The sequence below is a fragment of the Diabrotica virgifera genome, chromosome 5, assembly GCF_917563875.1.
Source record: "Diabrotica virgifera virgifera chromosome 5, PGI_DIABVI_V3a".
NCBI classification, from domain to species: domain Eukaryota; kingdom Metazoa; phylum Arthropoda; class Insecta; order Coleoptera; family Chrysomelidae; genus Diabrotica; species Diabrotica virgifera.
This window is the reverse complement of record NC_065447.1, coordinates 148949069-148970712: the sequence shown is the minus strand read 5'-3', so window position 1 is coordinate 148970712 and position 21644 is coordinate 148949069. Positions and strand designations below refer to the sequence as shown.

The 21644-nt window shown below is 31.0% G+C and overlaps 1 protein-coding gene across 1 annotated transcript in view; it reads left to right on the top strand.

Moving 5' to 3' along the window:
- Positions 1–21644, top strand: part of LOC114335054 (uncharacterized) — a 418463-nt gene that overhangs the window by 97159 nt on the left and 299660 nt on the right. Inside the window, exon 2 of the mRNA XM_050650439.1 lies at positions 541–816. Within this exon, the coding sequence (XP_050506396.1) occupies positions 599–816 (218 nt within the window). The 5' untranslated portion in view covers positions 541–598. The remainder of the gene's footprint in view (positions 1–540; positions 817–21644) is intronic.

The window sequence follows — 21644 nt, the reverse complement described above, 5'->3', positions numbered from 1 at the left end:
CAGGAATTGATACATTTTCTGAAGGAGTTATGAACATTTGTTTGGTAAAGCTGGTCACGTAGCTGTATTCCGGGTCTTTTTATAATTTTATAGCATTTTTTCGTCCAAGACCAAATTTTTAAATAATATTGTTTATAATATAACTAAACCCTTTTATGTTTCATTAAAATTTTTATTATTTTTAAATTTATTTCTGAATGGCAATAATTCATTATAATTATGAACTACCTATGCTTTGGAGGATATCTTGACTGTTATCACTGTCCTCACACAGGATTTTCTTTCTCGTTCTTGGAGAATAGTATATATTTTATTGTCGGAGAATATTATTTTATATTTTTCTTTTTCGCCTGTTTTTCATTGTTTTTCAGATACAGTTTTTAATATAATAATTTTTATAACAACTCCAAAGAAAGTTCTAAATTTGGTTTAAATTTACAAACAGAGACAATTAATATTTACTTAATATCAATGTATGATTAGTTTACTCAGAACAAAGAAAAACATGGATCACAATATAATAATTAAATTTTTTTGCAGATGGAACTTCACCAGCCAACTGAACGTTTACTTGTAAATCCTTAAAATCTCCCAGTGAATGAGGTGCGTTAAAAAAGGACGCCCCAGGTGTATTGGCCACCTCCTGGTGGCGATCGTTTGTGGTTTAGCTCTGACGGGGGTTACTTGTTCGGTAGACGAAACATCGTCGCAGGAAATCACCGATTTTGTGTCGACAAATGTACTACCAGATGGTGAAGTCGAGACGAGAGTCTATTATAAAGGACTTAGTGCCAAGGAAACTAGGGTCGCAAGAGGGTGAGTAATTGTTTCATTCCAAAGTTTGTTACAGTCGCAATAATTGCTGCAATTTGTAGCAATTTTTATATGAAATGAGGGAGAATGAATGAAGGTTTTTCTCAATATTTTAAGGTAGGTACCGATATATGTGGTTTATAAATTTTAAAGGTATATAAAAACCTTGCTTACTACAATTAGGTTACATAGATATTTATAAAACAATAACGCAAAAAACTAGCCCAAAGTTTTAAGTTGGTATGGTTTATACAAGGTGTCTCATTAATAATTGGAAATATTTTAACTGTGGATTCGTAGGCTCAAAATATTACGGTTTAACCCAAATCAGTTAGTCCGACAATGCTTCAAAAGGGAGCTAGAGCTCATTGAAGATGGCATCTTGTAATTAGTTTTTTTAAAATACCTCCAGAACGCTTCTGTTTAGAAAAATGAAAGCTGGTACGTCTAGTTGTCTTCCAGAGCTAAATCGATTTCATAAATTGCAAATTTCTAGTACCGGTCATAGGCGGCTGTTTTGGGTAGGGTAACGGTTATTTCATTGCATAACTTTTTTGTCTTCAATTTTTAAACATTTTTGTCACTGGATTATTAAATTCTGAGGTATTCTATTGCTAATAGGTACTCTTGCTTTAAGTCGGTAGGATACACCGTTTTCTTGAAAAGTCGATTTGAAAATTTTGAGTTTTCTGAATTGGAGTCTTATTCAAAGGCTATAGCGGGATAAGATGGTCAAAAATGCCCCCGCACCGATTAGTCCCGCTAGTTATTTTTTCGATAAAGGATATAAAATTATGCCCTCATGCAAATTTTTAGCTTCCCAAATGTCCTAGAACCTCTTAAATCGAGAAAAGAAGAATTTTTAGGTTTTATTTTTTTGTGAGCGCAATTTTAACTTAAAAAGTCTGAAAAAATTCGAGATGATGTATATTTTGAACACAAAATAGTCTGATTTTTTTCAGATTTTTGTAATAAAAAATGAGCTCAGGAAAAATTTTTGAAATTTTCAAAAAATTTTTAGGTTATGTAAATATAATTTGGCCAACTTTTAAATAATATTTTTTTGTGTGTTTTTTGTCGTTCTTTCGAATGGCAGAGACAGAATTTTTAATATCTGAGCGGAAAGAACAAAAAAATTGAAAAAACCGTTTTTTGCTGTCTCGAGATGCATCTCGGGACAGCCAATTTTAGGATTTAGGATCCTGACTACAACAACTAAAAAAAGCACTAAAAGTGTGAATTTTGTTATAAAATTTGGTATGTGGGCTTATAATAATATTTAGAACAGCTTTTCCAAATAATTTTTTTCGATATCTCTAACGCGAAGGAAACCGAATCGCATATCGAAAATTCACTATGTTTGTGGATTCGCAGTAGACCGCGTTTAAAATTTAAATTTCAGTTGACTATTTTAAAAATTGTGAACCATCAACCTGTATGACTGTGTCAAATTTCAAATCTGAATATATTTTGATGGCCGAAATATTAGGGGTGTCTTTATTTTAAATGCGATACAGTGTATATTATCAATTTGATAATTTATTGCAACTGATATAGTCGTATTTTTCTACCTAGATTCAAAATGTACATTCAAAATACTGACTAATTCACTAATTTTATCATAAAAAGTTCAAATTGATTGCATTGAAGTATTGAACCAATTAATGTGTAATAATATAATATACAGAGTGAGGTTTATGTACGGAAACCCTCAAATATCTCGAAAACGGTTAGCACAATTTTTATAAATTTTGGTGGGTAGGGTTTTTCTAATGCGGCCGATATTATAGTGAGAATTACATTGTTGTCAGATCTCCCGTTTTCCTAAAAATCTAATTTTTTTTTTACTTCAATTGGAATACCCTTTCTATTTTTTGCTTTTCTAAGTCCATAAGAAATATTAATTATTTTTCATGTTATATTCCCTATACCTAAAGATCATAATGTCGGAGTTATTGCTACATTTATTTAAAAAAAAATTTAAACAAATTATAAAAATCAATTTTTTTGGCCCGGGTAGACATTATTTTACGTTCTTTGGACTATTGGGAACAAAAAAGTTCTTTTGTAATTTTTCTTTAAAGTTAAACGAGTTCGAGTTATAAACAATTTAAAACTGAAAAAAATCGAATAATGACGATTTTCAAGGTTCAAAAACACAAATCAAAAATATTATTTTTGAAACTGTCCTGTACACAAATTTAAGTTCAAGCCTTATTTTATCAGTTACGAATAAGTAATTTAAGCTTGTTTCATTCTAAAATATATCTAGTTTTTTAGTTGTTAATGCACCCCAATCGCCCATCCTCTCATATGCGCTTCACTAACAATTATTAAAAACCAATGTTTTAGAATAAAACGGGCCAAAAATTTTTATAGCGAGCCCCTAAAAAAAGGGCTTAGCTTGAATTTGACTACCCAGCAGTTTCAAAAGTAATATTTTTTATTTGTGTTTTTGAACCTTGAAAATCGTCACTATTCAATTTTTTTCGGTTTTAAATTGTTTGGAGCTCCAAAACCATTAACTTTAGAGAAAAATTACAAAAGACCTTTTTTCTTCCCAATGATCCAAAGAATGTAAACTACACGGGCCAAAAAAATTGATTTTTATAATTTGTTTAATTTTTTTTTAAATACATGTAGCAATAACTCCGAAACTATTGCATTTAGGTATAGAGAATATAACATGAAAAATAATCAGTATTTCTTAAAGACTTCAAAACACAAAAAAAATAAGAAAGTTCATTAGATTTCCAGAAAAACGGAAGATCTGACAACGATGTAATTATCACTATAATATCGGCTGTATTAGAAAACCCCTACCCACCAAAACCTATAAAAATTATGCAAGATGTTTCCGAGATAATTGAGGGATTCTATACATAAAACTCACTCTGTATATTATAATTATTATAATAATATTATATTAATACGCATTAATTGGTTCAATACTTCAATGCAATCAATTTGACTTTTTATGATAAAATTAGTGAATTAGTCAGTATTTTGAATGTATATTTTGAATCTAGGTATAAAAAATACGACTATATTAGTTGCAATGAATTATCAAATTGACTATTTCACTAGACAGTTTTTAACTGATAAAACGGCATAGCAACGTATCGTTTTCTACTGACAAGACTCCTTAGCGACGTGATTTCTCAGCGACAAAATTATGACAGATCCGTCACGAAAGTGTCTGGTAATAACAAATAAATAAAGGTTATATTTCGTTGATATGGTGCATTAATTGTCTCGTGAAATAGTCTTGTCGAACATCATTCGAGAGAAAATTTTTCCCGGCAAAATTTTCTCCTGGTTTCATTCAAGTTCGTTGCCTTCTGGTAATTTTCGCTAATGAAATTTTGACAAAATCACTCGACTAACGTCTCGTGATTTAAGTCAAAATTTAATTCGCGAAAATTGCCAGGCAACAAACTTTCATACCAGTCGAAAATATTGCCGGCAAAATTTTCTCTCTTGTGATATTATATACGATAATATACAGTGTGTCGCATTTAAGATGAAGACATCCCTATATTTCGGCAATCAAAATATATACAGATTTGAAATTTGGCACAGTCATACAGGTTAATGGTTCACAATTTTTAAAATGGTCAACTGAAATTTAAATTTTAAACGCGGTCTACTGCGAATCCACGAACAGGGTGAATTTTCGATATGCGATTCGATTTGCTTCGCGTTAGAGATATCGAAAAAAGTTATTTCTAAAAGCTGTTCCAAATATTATTATAAGCCCACATACCAAATTTTATGACAAAATTCACACTTTTAGTGCTTTTTTTAGTTGTAGTCAGGATCCTAAATCCTAAAATTGGCTGTTCCGAGATGCATCTCGAGACAGCAAAAAACGGGTTTTTCAATTTTTTTGTTCTTTCCGCTCAGATATTAAAAATTCTGCCTCTGCCATTCGAGAGAACCACAAAAAACACACAAAAAAATACTATTTACAAGTTGGCCAAATGATATTTACATAACCTCAAATTTTTTTGAAAATTTCAAAAATTTTTCCTGACGCGTTCGATTTACTGCAAAAATCCCCGCTTGGGCTCTCCTACCATTACGCAATTGACTGATTTTTTGTACTTCTTCTATTGCTTTGTTTAGTTAATTTATTTTGCATATCGGATTTTGATTGGTGATTATCAATGAAACACAATATATCTCAAGCTCAAGTTCTAGTAGCTATGCTATACAGTAGCTCTCAGTGCAAATGAAAGGAATAAATTTGATACTTCGTAAACCGGCGACTTTAAGGAAACGTCCCGAAACAGATCGATTTTTATTATTAAATTAAGATATTTTGGAATATGTCATAATAGTGACATCATCCATCTGGGCGTGATGACGTAATCGATGATTTTTTTAAATGAGCATAGGGGTCGTATGCTAGCTCATTTGAAAGTTTATTCAATTCTCTAGCTCATTTGAAAGTTTATTCAATTCTCTATTCAGTAATATAAACATTTAAATAATTATTTATACAAGGTGTCAAAAAATTTTTCTTTAATTAAATTATTTGACAAAAAAAGGAAGAATGTGTGTAATTTATTTAATTCAAAATGCATTTTACTGCTGTCAGAAATCAGAAAAAATGTTTTGTTATTTCACAAATAAACATCGCTATTATTTATTGATAGGACACTTATTAATGAAATGAAATGGAATATAATAAATTGTGAAAAAAAAAATAAATTTACAACCTTCTAGTTTAATATACTATCATCATATATGACGAAGACAATATGACACGATCAAATAGCTGATCTCAAAATACATTTATGTAGCTATTCCACATTTTCATTATTATCAAACCCACCCATCAATTGTATGTTTAAATCTTGAACTATAATCTGTTATTAAGCTATTTCATACCAATTAAAGTAACCGTTTAAATGCACATGTCAAATATGCAATTGCATTCTTCCATCCGTCAATTGCTTTTCATAATAATAATTTATTCAATATTATATAAGTGATTTTACAGCACTCCCTATAACGACATCAGAAATCGTGACTCTATAAAATCATCTTCCAATAAGTAAATTAAGTTAAATAGTCTGATAGAATCCAATTAAAACATGTGATACACCTACTACATTGACAAAAATTTACCACTGTATATCATAAACCTGATAGAAAACATATATGTAAGAAATTAAATAGAAATAAAAGTAAATGGAATAATAACAGAACCCATAGAAACAAACACAGGAATCAGATAAGGAGATTCACTAAGCCCTCTACTGTTTAACATAATGTTGGATGCAATAATAAAACACGTGAAGAAAAAAGAGGGCACAAAATGGGCGATAGAAGATAAAAATACTCTGTTACGCCGATGACGCCGTGTTAGTAGCAGAGTGCGAAGACGATCTACAAAGATTACTGTACGAATTCAACATTAACGCAAAAGAAATGAATATGAAAATATCAGCCCAAAAAACAAAAAGCTTAGTAATAGCCAAAGAACCTATTAGATGCGAGTTGGAGTTAGACAATCAAATTATACAAGTAGTGATTTTCAAATACCTCAGAATTAATCTATCAGCCGACAAAAATATCGAAGAAGAGGTAAAAGACCAAATAATTAAAGCCAGTAGAACGGCCGGATGCCTAAACGCCACAATTTGGAAAAACAATCACCTAAGATTGGAAACGAAGGCCCGAATATATAAGTCAGTTATTAGGCCAGTTATGACTTACACGGCCGAAACAAGACCAGATACAAGCAAAACACGAAGACATCTGGAGACCAATGAAATGAAGATCTTACGAAGGATTGCTGGAAAGTACCACAGGATAGGGTAAGAAGTGAGGAAATCAGACACATGTGGGGTAGACAATATAAATACCTGGGTAAAGAACAGAAAAGAAGAGTGGAATGAACACATAAGCAGGATGTCTGAATGAAGGATAGTAAGAATAGCTAGGGAAAAGTCACCGTTAGGCAGAAGAAGTATAGGACGCCCAAGGAAAAAATGGAATGACAACTTAGGGGCAGAATGAAAGGCACCGTTGAAGAAAAACAGGCAGTACTATATAAGCTATGCAGCCTATATAAAAGAAGAAGAAGAAGTTAAATAGTCTTTTGCTGACTTACTAATACCGATTACGTTTTATTAGTTTATACAGTGAGCACGTAAAGGTTGGAATAAATTCATTTTCTCGAGAATGGACGATTTTGGAAAAAAATCCCGAAACAGGTCAATTTTTATTTTTAAATTACGACTTTTTGGCATATATATCATACTACTGACGTCACCCATTTGGGCGTGATGACGTCATCGATGATTTTTTTTAATGGGAATAGGGGTCGTGCCATAGCTCATTTGAAAGGTAATTCAATTATTTATTTAGTAATATAAACATTAATATAATTATTTATACAGAGTGTCAAAAAAATTAATTAAATTTATTGACATAAAAGAAGAATCTTTGTAATTTATTTAATTTAAAATACATTTTACTGCTATCAGAAAACAGGAAAAATGTTTATTTGACAAATAAATATTGTTTTTCGCTTAAATTCAATATTAAAGCAGCCACCCAGACAGTTTGAGCATTTAATTTAAGAGAAAAACAATGATTCTTTTTCAAATAAACATTTTTTTCTGTTTTCTGAGAGCAGTAAAATGTATTTTGAATTAAATAAATTACACATAATATTCTTCTTTTCATGTCAATAAATTTAATTAAAAAAAAATTTTTGACACTCTGTATGAATACTTATATTAATGTTTATATTACTGAATAGAGAATTGAATTACCTTTTAAATTAGCTATCACACGACCACTATTCTCATAAAAAAATTATCGATGACGTCATCACGCCCAAATAGGTGATGTCACTAGTATGATATATGCCAAAAAGTCGTAATTTAAAAATAAAAATTGACCTGTTTCGTGATTTTTTTCCAAAATTGTCCATTCTCGAGAAAATTAATTTATTCCAACTTTTACGTGCTCACTGTATATTCTAATTTATCTACAGCTTGCAATTTAAAGTTGTAATGTAGCCCAAAAAATGTACAAAACATCTGAAAACTGCACAGATCTGGAAAATGTTTTCAACGTTTACTATAGATGTTTCGCGATTTTAACCTTCAGGTAATCAAGAAACTTGAAAAAAACAATTCAAAAACACAAAAAATAATAAAAATAATAAAAAAGTCACTAGAAGACCCTAATACAGATTGGTGACAAACAAAATCATTGAATGTCTAGGAAAAAATCATCATAAAAAACTCATAAAGCATTACAAAAAATAAAGTGTTAGTCCTACCAACATGGAAATTTAAAGTCGACTTTCCTTGGTATGTAATATGTAGATTTATGGTGTGGACTTATAAGGAAATGCGTCGTCGCTAAATACAACAATTAGAGGGGCTTAGAATAAAAGGGATCCAAGTGCACCTTTAGTAGTTTGGAGATATTTAAGGTTAAAGTTTTTTGATAATTAAAATTAATTGTACATTAGCTACGGTTGTACATAGTATTATTTTATTATTAAATACTTAGAAAATTATTATACTTACACAAATTTTCAAAAAAATAACAAATTTAGCTGTATTTTGAAAAAAAGCACTTAGACTTTAGACCCCTCTTATTCTAAACGGTCAAATTACAATCGGTGGAGTGAAAGAACAATTTTAGCAGCAAAGAATCAGAATATCGACCACTTAAAGTTAATCTTAATCAAAATTCACAAGAAAAGAATTCTCCTGTAGCCGGCTGTAGGTATACCATTAATCACAAAAATTTTTAGTGAAAATCCTTTATAAAAGGTATATAATTTTATTAAAATCCCTTCAAGGGCTACATCAAGCACAGAACGTTTTAGATATAAACATATCATATAAGTGCTAGTACATATATCACATGCCGAGTATTGCCGAGCCACCAAAAATACGTCGGTATATATAAATACTTTAAATGTTATTGAAATGTGTTAAATTCACATTATTAATTAAAATTCCAAACGATGAATGAAATTGTTAAAGATCTGACCCTTATTTTATATTGTTAACGATCTAGTCTAGATAAAGCCTTCCTGTATTGCTGGAAATTATAAAAAATTAAGATTCAAAAATAATTACTCTTTAACACCTTTGACTTATGGCTCCAAGCAATGAAAAATGAAATCCATACAAAAAATGATTGGATACTCATTGACTGATTAATTATTGTTTTCATCAACATGTAGACATCAAAATATGAAGTTAAGTGTCTGAGTACCAACACGCCCGACAGTTAAAATGTCACTAGTATTTCATTGCGCATTAAGAGTAATTCATTTTACCATGTTAGGTTGGCAATAAAAGTTTACTTTATAATCCAAAATGAATGATCTCTTCAGGTACACTTTTAAAAGAAAATTATGACAGTAATAAAAAATTTAGTAAGTGGTACTAACACGGGATTTTACTATTTGGTCCGTTGAGCTGTCGCTGCGAAAGCAATTCAAATGATAAAAAGTTATACAGTGAGATTAACTTTAGCACTAGATTGGGACGGTGTGACACAGCACCCTCGATCACGTAACATTACTGATCGACCTACTGATGCTTATAATTTTTTCAAAATCAAGTAGATTACTCGAAACTATACTTTTTACATCAGCAATTTGTTGAAATTGGCCCTTTTTCTAGGCACTTAATGTTAATCTAACTTTAGTCTACTGGTCGCTTACCAAAATACTGGCTGCTATCAATATTCATTTTACTTCCCAAAAAAGCCAAGGCTAGGAAATGTGAAGAACATAGATTAATTAGTTTGATGAGCCATGTACTTAAAGTACTCCTTGCTATTTACTCGCGCATATACACCGAATTAGACGAACATCTGTAAGTGAAGTTCAGTTTTTTTTCTGTGTTTCAAGAGAGGCTCGGGGCCGATTTAGAACCGGTGTAGTTTGTGAATTTTGACCACTTATAAGCCAGCTATCGGACTGGGTAGGTACAACAGGTCATATTTTTTGGGTAAATGTATATCAAGTTCCAACAGACACAGAATACTGAAAAATAAACTTTAAAAATTTTGGTTTTTCGACAACTACTGAAACTTTCCACCTACAAATTGCGCCAATAACTAAACGTATGTAGGAGGACTCCAGACGCGTCTAACGGTGTATACCTTATATCTGGGAAATTCGAATTATTAAGTTATAGACCTCATGAGTATGATCAAATCCATTTCCCATGGAAAAAACGGTTTTGGAAGCTCACTAAATCCTATAATACTTTTACATATCATATTAAGCATTGAGTGCATTATACACTACTTGTGAACACCTGTCAAACTCATGTTTAGTGATCAAAATCGATTAAACCGTTTAGAAGATATCGAGCTCCAACTGTATAATCCATTTAACCATTATCGCCGAAATAGTTTACAAGGTTATAGTGGTTACGACGCTAAACTTGATCAGGCAATCCGAGTTCATTTTCCAGCCATCCCAATATATTTGTTAATCTATTCCGAATAGAAATAAATCTAATGTATATTGGATGGACACAAAGAATTATATTGAAAAAAATATTGGGATGGCTTGGATATGAACTCGGATATAAATAACAAGTTTAGTGTCGTAACCACTATACCATCTGGAGATAATGCGACAAAATCATTTATAAACCTTAACGTCTAATCGAGAAAAAAATATTACATTCAAGTCCGTATATTTTATTTATAAAAAACTTTGAAAAATTGATGAAACAAGAATAAAAACCGCTAAGCTCCGTAAAAATGAGTGGCACACACAATATTCCAGCTACAAAAGAGCTGGTGTGAATTGTGAATATTACGTGGCGCAAAACTCGAGTTTTATTTTGAAAAATTGTTTTCATAGTTTGCTATATTTGAAATAAAACGCGCCACATACGATTACTTTTGATAAAGTTTGCAGTTTGAGGCTCTTTTGAGGGAAAACTATAATTTTATTTTCCATCAAAAAGAAAATCCATTTTTCTATGGAGGCCATACAATGTGCAACTTCTCTCACTACTTACATACATCCAAACGAACAATTTCTCAGGCAAAAGTCGGCCATTGCAGTGAGAAATATTTTTTCTCACGGGTTTCATACGTAGAATTGCGGTTCCCATGGTAACATGCACAATACAAACACAAATATTTTTGCCAAATAAAATGTGTCAAATCAAAACTTACCAGGAATTACCTTTCAAAACTGTTCAAATATAACTGGTAACTATAATTTTAAATAAATAAAAGTATATAAATATTAAGAATATTAAATACCTACATATGTGTGTAATATGTATTTTATTTAAATTTTGGCATATAATCTACATAAAAGCACCTAAATTATTTAATTTTGAAGTTTAAACTCTTGACAAAAACGGATCCATAGAAAAAGTACAGTGTACAACACGTGAGAAAACGACATATTTCTCCCTCGCTTGATTTGCGGCACTCGCCTCGTACCTCGGCTCTGCGCTCGTGAGAAATACAGTACGGTGCAAAAAAATCGATCCACTAAAAATTTGGTCATTTTTGGTGTTTCGAATTTCCTAAACCTGTTGTCCGATTTAAGTGATTTTTTACCAAGTTATAGCCTTATTCATTGACAATATCGCTGTAATAATATTGTCGCTAGACAGTCAAACTGTCATTGTATACCGGGTTTACGAATCAAACTGTGTTTTTTTCTCAAAGTTCGCATAACCCTGTGGATTGTTCTAGCATTTATAAAATACTGAAATTAAAACCTAACTATAGCCTCACGTTTTCTTAACATTTTGTCTTTCGATTCATTCGCTTATGTTGGATAATAAAAAAGTTAGGTACTTTAACAACTGGCCATGTTCGTCATCAGTACAGGGTGTTTCTAAATAAGTGCGACAAACTTTAAGGGGTAATTTTACATGAGAAAATAATCACAATTTGCTTTATAATCATATGTCCGCAAACGCTTCGTTTCCGAGATACAAAATGTTCAATTTTTTTTACAAACTGACGATTTATTTATTGCTTTAAAATCAGTTGAGATATGCAAATCAAATTTGGTGGGTTTTAAGACGTTGTTATTACACATTTTTTGACATACAATTAGGAATTTAATATTCACCATTGGCTCGCAAACGGGTATTATGATCGATAATATTACCCGTACGCACGCCAATGGTGAATATACAATTTTTAATTGTATGTTTAAAAATGTGCAATAACTACGTCTTAAAACCCACCAAATTTCATTTGCATATCTTAACTGAAAGCAATAAATAAATCGTTAGTTTAAAAAAAAATGAACATCCCGTATCTCGGCAACGAAGCTTTTGCGGACATATGATTATAAAGCATATTGTCATTATTTTCTCATTAGTCCAGGGCGGATCTGTTTTGAGATGGACGTTGAGAGGTGACTTATATTTTTTTGCAGAATATGCTTGGAATTAACTCATATAATAATAATTGAGTTATCCTACCACTCAGAAAGATCCGGAACATTGTTTAAATAATCAAAATGTCAATAAATAAAGGAAAAATTCGATTTTTCTTCGTTCTTTGATTATAACTTTCAAAGTATTCACTTTCGAGAAAAGTTATACTGATCTAAAAGTTGCGTAATAAAATATCCTACAATATAGGATTCATTAAAAATTTTAAAAATGTCACCCTTGTTGCAAAATAGCAATAATTGCGAAAAAAACCATAAAAAAACAAGTAGTCACATTTTACGTTTTTCACCAATTTATGCTACTCTTGGGAGCTTCATATTTTACACAAGAAAACTTTATGATATAGTCAAACAATACTGTAAATTTGATTAAGATCGGTTCAAAATATTTTGCAAAATAAATTTTGCAATCCAGCTTTCGCAAAAAAATTTATTTTTTCAAAATGTTGCAGGACTAAAAATAAAGCAGATAGCAAGTTGACATTTTTTTTGTATATAAAAGAATACTGTACCTTGCATTTGCAATTTGCAAAATTAAAATCCATTAACTACCACGGCGCCAGAAATTTTTTAAATAAACATTAATTTTTGGTGCTACGCGCAGGACAGCGGTGTTCGATTCACACAAGTTGATTTCCACCAAAATTTCTTCCAATCTTTATCTAATATATTATTTTCTTACTTTATATTTTGTTAAAAAATGATTTTTATTAACGTTTCCACGCCCAAATACGCACAGTAGTATTTTCTATATTTTGTTGTATTTTAATATTTTATTTCCACAAAAATCAAACTAATTTGATTATTGTTTGTGAAATATTGTTTAAACAATTGCATATGTTTAAAAATAATAAACTTTTATTCTATAAGTTAAAATATATGGACAAAGAAAATTTTTGCTAAAAAAGTGTTATTTCAAAGGACAGAGTATGTGTTTTTATTTTGCAATAAACAAGTTTATTTATTTATATCGAAATGGACTAAAATTTAAAAATTTTAAATCATTATCAAAGGTCAGTGGAATGCCCAATCAGAGCAAACTATCCGCTGTTCTGCGCGTACCACCAAAAATTAATGTTTATTTAAGAAAATTGCTAACGCCGTGTTGGTTAACCGATTTTAATTTTGCAAATTGCATATGAAATGTACAGTAATCTTCTACATGTAAAAAATAATTCAACTTGCTGTCTGCTTTATTTTCAGTCCTGCAACATTTTGAAAAAATGAATTTTTTTTGCGAAAGCTGGATTGCAAAATTTATTTTGCAAAATCTATTAAACCGATTTTAATGAAATTCACAGTATTGTTTTATTATATCATAATGTTTTTCTGGGTAAAACATGAAGTAAAACATGAAGGTTCTATTTGTAACATAAATGGTTGAAAAACGTAAAATGCGAATACTTGTTTTTATGTTTTTTTCGCAATTATTGCTATTTTCCAACAAGGGTGACAATTTTTAAAATATTTAACTAATCCTATATTGTAGTAAATTTAATTACGCAACTTTTATGTTTGTGCATGTTTTCTCGGAAATGAATACTTTTAAAGTTATAATAAAAAAAGAAGAAAAAAATCGAATTTTTCCTTCCTTTTTTGACATTTTGATTATTTAAACAAAGTTCCGGACCTTTTTGAATGGGAGGATAACTCAAATATTATTATATGAGTTATGTTCAAGCAATTTCTACAAGAAAATATAAGTCACCTCTCAACTTCCAAATGTACAGGTGCACCCTGGTCTACATGTAAAATTACCCCTTAAAGTTTGTCGCACTTATTTAGAAAACACCCTGTACTGATGACGAACATATCCAGTTGTTAAAGTACCTAACTTTTTTATTATCTAACATATGCGAATGAATCGAAAGACAAAATGTTAAAAAAACCTGAGGCTATAGTTGTGTTTTAATTTCAGTATTTTATAAATGATAGAATAATTCGAGATTGTCAATGAATAAGGCTATAACGTGGTAAAAAATCGCTTAAATCTGACAACATGTTTAGGAAATTCGAAAAATCAAAAAGGACCAAATTTTTAGTGGATCGATTTTTTTGCACCGCAGTGTATGTCTTTTTTCTCTCTTGTTGTACAATATACTATTTTGCGCCAGGTAATATTCATAACCTATCAGCGGTTTTGTAGCTGGAAAATTGTGTGCGCCACTCATTTCTACGACGTTTAGCGGTTTTTTATTCTTGTAAATATTTAGACGACGAATTATCATTAATATAATCTAAATGTGATAGGTTATGCTACGTAGCAATAGTTGTCTATTATCACTTCTATTTATATTTTGTTGAATGACATTCTAAAAATTAAATTAGTAGAATGATTAAACCACTCATATGTATATTACTAGACCACAACATCCGTGTTGGTTTGTGGTGGTGGTTGACTTTTTTCGTAAAGTATACATAAGTGGATATCTAAATGGTATAACGTCAATTTAATAAAAAATTAATAATTAATCTTGTAAATATTTGATGTAGTTCCATTTTATCTTTTCCAATGTGTCATGATTTATTTTCAAAAAAATTCAATCAACACCTAAAGGGTCGATGTGTATAGTATACAGTATACACCATATATAAAATATACACATCGACGTAAGATTCACTTTATGTTTTGACTTAGTTTGTTTGAAAATGAATCGTGATGCATGGGCAAAGATAAAATGGAACAACTATATTATATCAAGTTGAACATTTTATTTTACAGGTCCTTTATTATTATTTGTTGCTTATTCCATAAAAAATTAAGATATTTTTATTAACATTTGTTTTTTTTTATTGCCAATATCTTACATTCTATTAAGTTACCACGTGAAATTCTTAAGAAAAGAAACTAACTAACTGAGTGATTGCTTGCGTATATTACCTTTTTAACCATTTGAATTTAGATTTAACTGTGTGACAATATATTAATTTTTGATTTATTATAATATTATATCGTATGCAATTTATTATTTTATATGGGAATAAGCCACACTTTTAGTTTGAAATTAAGTTTATTTGGCGTTTCAACTTCCACTTCAGAAATAGTTATTAAAATATAAAATATTAAAAATTAAACAAACTGTAATTTTGTTACTTAGTAAAAAATTCTTCTAATAATTTAATTTTATTTGACTTATTCATATTAACAATTCAGACATATATTATACCCTTTAAAGTATGTAGATGATTTTAAAATGATGTCAATATTTATAAGTTGCGTGCCTGGGACGACTTTATTGCAAAAGTTCATTCGATTACATGAAATCAACTTTAACTTAAGAATATCAGAAAAATTATAGCATATGATTTGTCTTTAAAAAGACTATAACTTGCAATGGTGACAGTAAAATTCTCGTGGTAGTGATTAATAGATTATATTAATAGATTAATTATATTTTAAATGTTAAAAAACAAAAATTTTACATATTTTTTTCTAATATGTTTTTGATTTCAATGTTTTAAATTATTCACTTTCACATTTATGTCAAATTTCCAACCGAAGTTCACCAACTTGTCACTACTGGCGCTCACGAACTTTTAAGAATCCCCTCTACCTAGGGGCTCAGAGCGGATATTGCGTTTCTACCTTGTATGTTTCTGTCTTTTATAGCAGCATCGAATGTTCCATATTAAGGTATCTTCATGTCCAGGTACTTACGAGTATATTCATCATAGTGTTTAATTTCTACCCCATCGTCTAATGTAATGGACTGCTTTGTCCCTACAATACACATGGTTTCAGTTTTCTTAATGTTGACCTCGAGACCCCATTTGTTATATTCTTCTACTAGCTTCCGCATCATGTAACTCAAGTCGTCATGATCCTGAGCAATCAGAACTTGGTCATCAGCGAAACATAAAATGTATAGTGTATATTGTTGTCTCGTCATTGAGAGGAATTCCCACGCTATTACATATGTGCTTGTTCCAGGTAAATTTTGAAAAAGGTAGGTGAAATACAGCAACCCTGCTTCAGTACTTTCGTGAACTTGTCCCTCAGACAAATTGTGGCTTATGCCCATCTAAAGTTGTCAATTGCATAACATTCAAACAAGAAAAAAAAAGACAATTCAGACATTCAGAACAATATAATATATTATCGTATGTTTGCGTAATTCATATTAACCTTTTTGGAAACTTTATTTTATGGCAATATTGTGTTATGGTGTTTGCTTCACTCTGTAGAATTTACTTTAAAGTAATATTTTATCGAGTTTATTAGAGGTAATCTTTGCAGCAGACACTAACACAAACTCGAGAAATATTTAAATATTTATCAGATTTCACCACCAGGGTTACAGTTTTTACATAAATGAATTAAAATTACATACATAAACAAATAAACATATAATGTACCCCATGTCATATGCCACCCATTAGATACATCTTAAAATCTTTTTATATTTCCCATAGTTTGTTTCTTTAGAAAACCTAATTACTAACAAAATTCCTTTCTTTTGTCATTAAAAAATAAACAAAATACTTCTTTTAAATTAATTAAAAGAATACGAGACAGCTATCACTTCGCCCCAAAACAAGTTCTAAGCCTTTTATCTGATATTCCATCTAGACGGCAGTGATTCACTATCAATAAAAAAATAGAGAAGGTCCGAACAAAAACTTGAAAAGATTAAAGGTATTATAATCAAATAAGCCGTATCTCTTTATCCTTTATTTAATACCCGACTATCAAATCGTCAAATCTCAAACTGGAGTGATTGATTACTGAAAGTTTAAAATCCTAAAAATGATTTTTAAATCTTAGTTTCTTTAAACTTGTTTAGTATTATTAAGTATTCTCGTGAGGTACAGAAGATAACTCTGCTATTATTAGTGTAAGTTAGTACGGACAAATTGCTATTTTTGGATTGATCTATCTCTATCTATCTATAGGCGAGGTTCCTACAGCTTCTGCTGCTTCTCGCATTTCGACCGGCATCTTTTTCTGTCCATCCATTCGTCTTCTTTGATGGCTCTATCTCTCATGATGTGCAATTTTCTTCCCAGGCAACTGAAGGCCTTCCCCTTTTTCTTCTTTGTTGTGGTATGTAATTTAAAGATTTCTTTGGGCATCCTTTTTCATTAATTCGTTTCACGTGACCATAGTTGTCTCTTTTCAATTCTATCTACACTGGAATATACTTTGTCCTTTTTCTAATATCTTGATTCCTAATGTTATCGTTTTTGAATATAATACACGCTCTCCTTAGATAATCGATTTCTACTACTTCTATTCTTTTTTTATCTTTTTTCGTGATCTGCCAAACTTCTGCCCCATAAGTCGTAATAGGCTCTACCAAGGTACGATATATTGTCAATTTCGATTTTTGTCTTATATCTTTAGACCATAGTAGAGAGCTTAGAATGTTTACCGCTTTTTTGCAATGAGTTCTTTTTTCGATGTATCTTTTATTCTCTATTTATATTCTTTAGATGTTTTTGTGGTTCTAATTTCTAAATCTGGATCTTCTTCATCATCCCCTATTTTAAGATACTCTGTCTTTGGCATATTCATATTGAGGCCCCTTTTTTCATATTCTTTCTTTAGTTTTCTAAACATGTAGTCCATGTCTTCCTTATCATTCGCTACGACTACCTGATCATCTACGAAAAACAAAGTTGTTAGACATTTACCACCGTCTATGTCTATGTCTATTCCCATTCCGGATACTTGTTTCCTCCACTACTCTAGCGATTGAATATATAAATATTTTAAATAAAGTCGAAGACAGACAACATCATTGTTTAAGTCCCTTTGTCATTGGAAATGAATGAGATATGAAGTTTCCTTCTTTAACGTTTGGCCTAGGCCAAACTAGTTTGTCCTGAAATCGGGTTTGGCCGGTAACATAATATACATTATAAATCTATCAGTAAAATAAAAAAAAATTAACAAAATTAGCTGTTGTTGTTCGTCAGGATAATTCGCCAACGTAGGTACTATAGGTGCACGGCACCATAAGAAGAAGACAGTTGTTTCGGCTCTCAAATTCTTTACTATGTGTCTGCACTTTAAAGTCTCTAAGTGAAGAGGTAGATAAGTGTGGAGCCGTTTGTCTTAAGTTTGTCATTCAGAATTATGTCTGTATTTTTTAATTAAGTGGTTTCCATAGATTCTAATAAAGATAGCTTACGGCCTTTATTTTTAATATGAAGACCTTGAATCTGTTAATAGTAAGAATAATTATGATCTAAAAGGTGAAATGCTTACGTAGAAGCTGTTTTTACATTATTGAAAGCCCTTTTGTGTTCTGCTATACGTTTTTCAAATGTTCTGCCAGTCTGACCGATGTAAATTTTTGGACAGTCATCACGTGTAACCACTCTGTAATTGCTTTTCCTTTTGACTCTTATTGTTCTTAATGTATTTGCCTAAGTTGTTGTTTGTGTTATTCTTTCTTTTTATGTGTTTGGCTATTTTTATTGGTCCCACTCCTCAACCTATTCAGTTAGAGACTTTAAACTGCAGATCATCATCATAAGTGGCTCGACAATCCGTTGTGGATCTTGGCCTGCTCACAAAGAAGTCGGCACTCCTGTCGATTCCTGGCAACTTCCCTCCATCTTCTGACCCCTAGAATTTTTAGGTCTTCTTCAACATCATTAATCCATCTTCTTCGTGGTCGTCCTCTACTTCTTGTGCCCTCTGATTTTGAAAATGTCAATCTCTTAGTGTATTCGTGGTCTGACATCCTAGCAATGTGTCCAGCCCATCTAAGTCTCTGCACTTTAACGAATTTCACAATATCTGGATCGGTGTATAAGATACAGTTCAAAGTTGTATCTTCGACTCCATAGCCCATTTTCATTTACTGCCCCAATAATCTTTCTAAGAATTTTTCTCTCAAAAATACCAAGAAGTCTTTCATCACTTTGAGATAGGGTCAACGTTTCAGCTCCATATATCAAAACCGGTCTTATTCAGGTCTTGTGTATATTGAGCTTTACTGCACGTTTTATATTTTTATTTTTTAAATGTTTATGGAGACCGTGAACAATTTTGTTTGCTATTGCTATGCGTCTTTTTATTTCATCGCTTGTCGTGTTTATTGAGTTTACTAGCGATCCAAGATATGTGAATTCCTTGACTTGCTCAAAGGTGTGAATGTTAATTTGAATTCTCTGTTGGATATTTCGGGAGTTTTTAGAAACCAACATATATTTGGTTTTTTCCTCGTTTGCCACCAGTCCTAATTCACTTGCCGCGTCCGTAAGCCTTGTAAAACACTGCACCATATCTCTCAAACTTCTGCCCACTATAACTATATCGTCAGCGAATTCGAGAATCTGCGTCGATTTATTAAAAATAATTCCATTCATTCTAATATTTAATTTTCTGACTGCCTTTTCCAAGGCAATATTAAAGAGGAGACACTCCAGCGCGTCTCCCTGTCTTATACCATTATTAACGTCAAAGAACGTAGAAGAACGTTCTAACACACGAGCGTACGTTTTGCATTGTTAGTTGGGTCAACTTAACTAACTTAGGTGGGATCCTAAAGTCTATCATTGCAATATATAATGCGCTTCTTTTAACACAGTCATAGGCTGCTTTGAAGTCGACGAAGAGATGGTGGGTATCTATGTTATATTCTAGTGACTTTCCTAGAATCTGCCTATGTACTTGAATTTGATGTATAGTTGACTTTCCAGCAGTAAATCCGCATTGGTATTGACCTACAATATTCTTTGTAAAATGTTTAAGTCTTTCAAACAATACATTGCCGAAGATTTTATATGCAGATGCTAACAAAGTAATGCCTCTATAGTTCTTACAATCCAGTTGATCACCTTTTTTATGCAACGGACATATTACTCCCTTTAGCCCTCTTCTGGTACCAATTCATTCTGCCATATAAGAACTATCAGTTTATGGATTGCTGCAAAAAGTTGATCACCACCTTTTTTAAACATTTCCGAACAGATTTCGTCGATTCCTGGGGCTTTATTGTATCAGAGTTTTAGGATGGCATTTGAACTGCAGATACGTAGTAAAATACATCTCTTAAGAAACGCACCCTGCCGAAATATCGAAAACAAAAGTTTTCAATGTTTTGTTGTTAGATAAAATGAATTTCCATTAAGTAACAATCGAATCCATCAATTGATTTTTCTACCCATATTCTACCGAATGGATACGGCAAGTCGTTTCTATTACATAAAATCATCCGATATATTGTAAGATGGATATAAAGAACAATTTTTTTAGATGTAATGACATAATGATATCTTGCTCCTTATACGGTGGGCGATCATTTTAATGCATAATATTAAATTCGGTTTTTTTTTTGGGCGGAACTGGTTCTTGAAATGGTGTGACCTGACGAATTGACAGGTGTTAACAAAATTAACATTCCATTTTTTTATTTATTAAAGTTTCTCTTTGATTGGCAGGTTATTAGATATAATGTGCGTGGGCCGATTTACAGGTGACTGCCAAAATACTACGAACATTGACAATACTCGTAGTACCTACATTAAAAAACGAAACAATTGATTTGTGAACATTTGTTCTCATGTAGCAATTAAGAAGGTGATTGAAATAAAAGTCGTCTCATTTTTTATCTTTAATGGTAAGTTCGCAAAAAATCATGTTCCGTTCAATGACTAAGATGTTATTTCATTTCATTAGTAATATTTTAGATCATTTATAAAGGTTTAAGTGTTTTAATAGAAAGTTTGTGGTCATCGAACCTATTGGTTCCATAGGGAATAGGGAACCATTAACAGGAATAATTAATAAAAGTGTGCTAATAATAGCATTTACAGATATAATCGTCAATAAGACCATTGCATCAAATAAAATGAGCTGCACAAAATAGTGACATTAAAAGCAATAAGACCAAAACAAGATAGCAAGTAAAACACAATATTTTATGTATTGGTGAAGAAACAACCGATTTGATTATGGAAAATAATGAAATAATAAAAACATGCAGAAGTAATAACTATTTAGGAGTACTGTTCGACAAAGAAGGAACATATGATGATGACATTATAAACAGAATAAATAAAATCAGAAGAATAATTAAATCGCTAATTGGAGTATTCTGGAGTAAAGACAAAGGAAAACAATCAAAAGTAACAATTGTATTCTTTCCTAGCTACAGCCTCACAACGTTCGCTTTTTATATACTTATATTTCAAAAATATGTACTTGTATAAAATTTATTTATTTTAATATGTTTTAATAATATTTAAAAAAGACGCTGACATTTTAAAAATATTCTTGTAGCACTGAAATGACATAAATACCTGCCTCCATGAAGTTGTAAACATGAACAAGTTCTTGCTCGCCTTCATACGAATGCAGTGATTAGAACTGCTCTTCAGGGATTGTCTCAAAGCTATTTAAATAAATTGTAGCAACTACCCTTTTGAATTCAAGTTA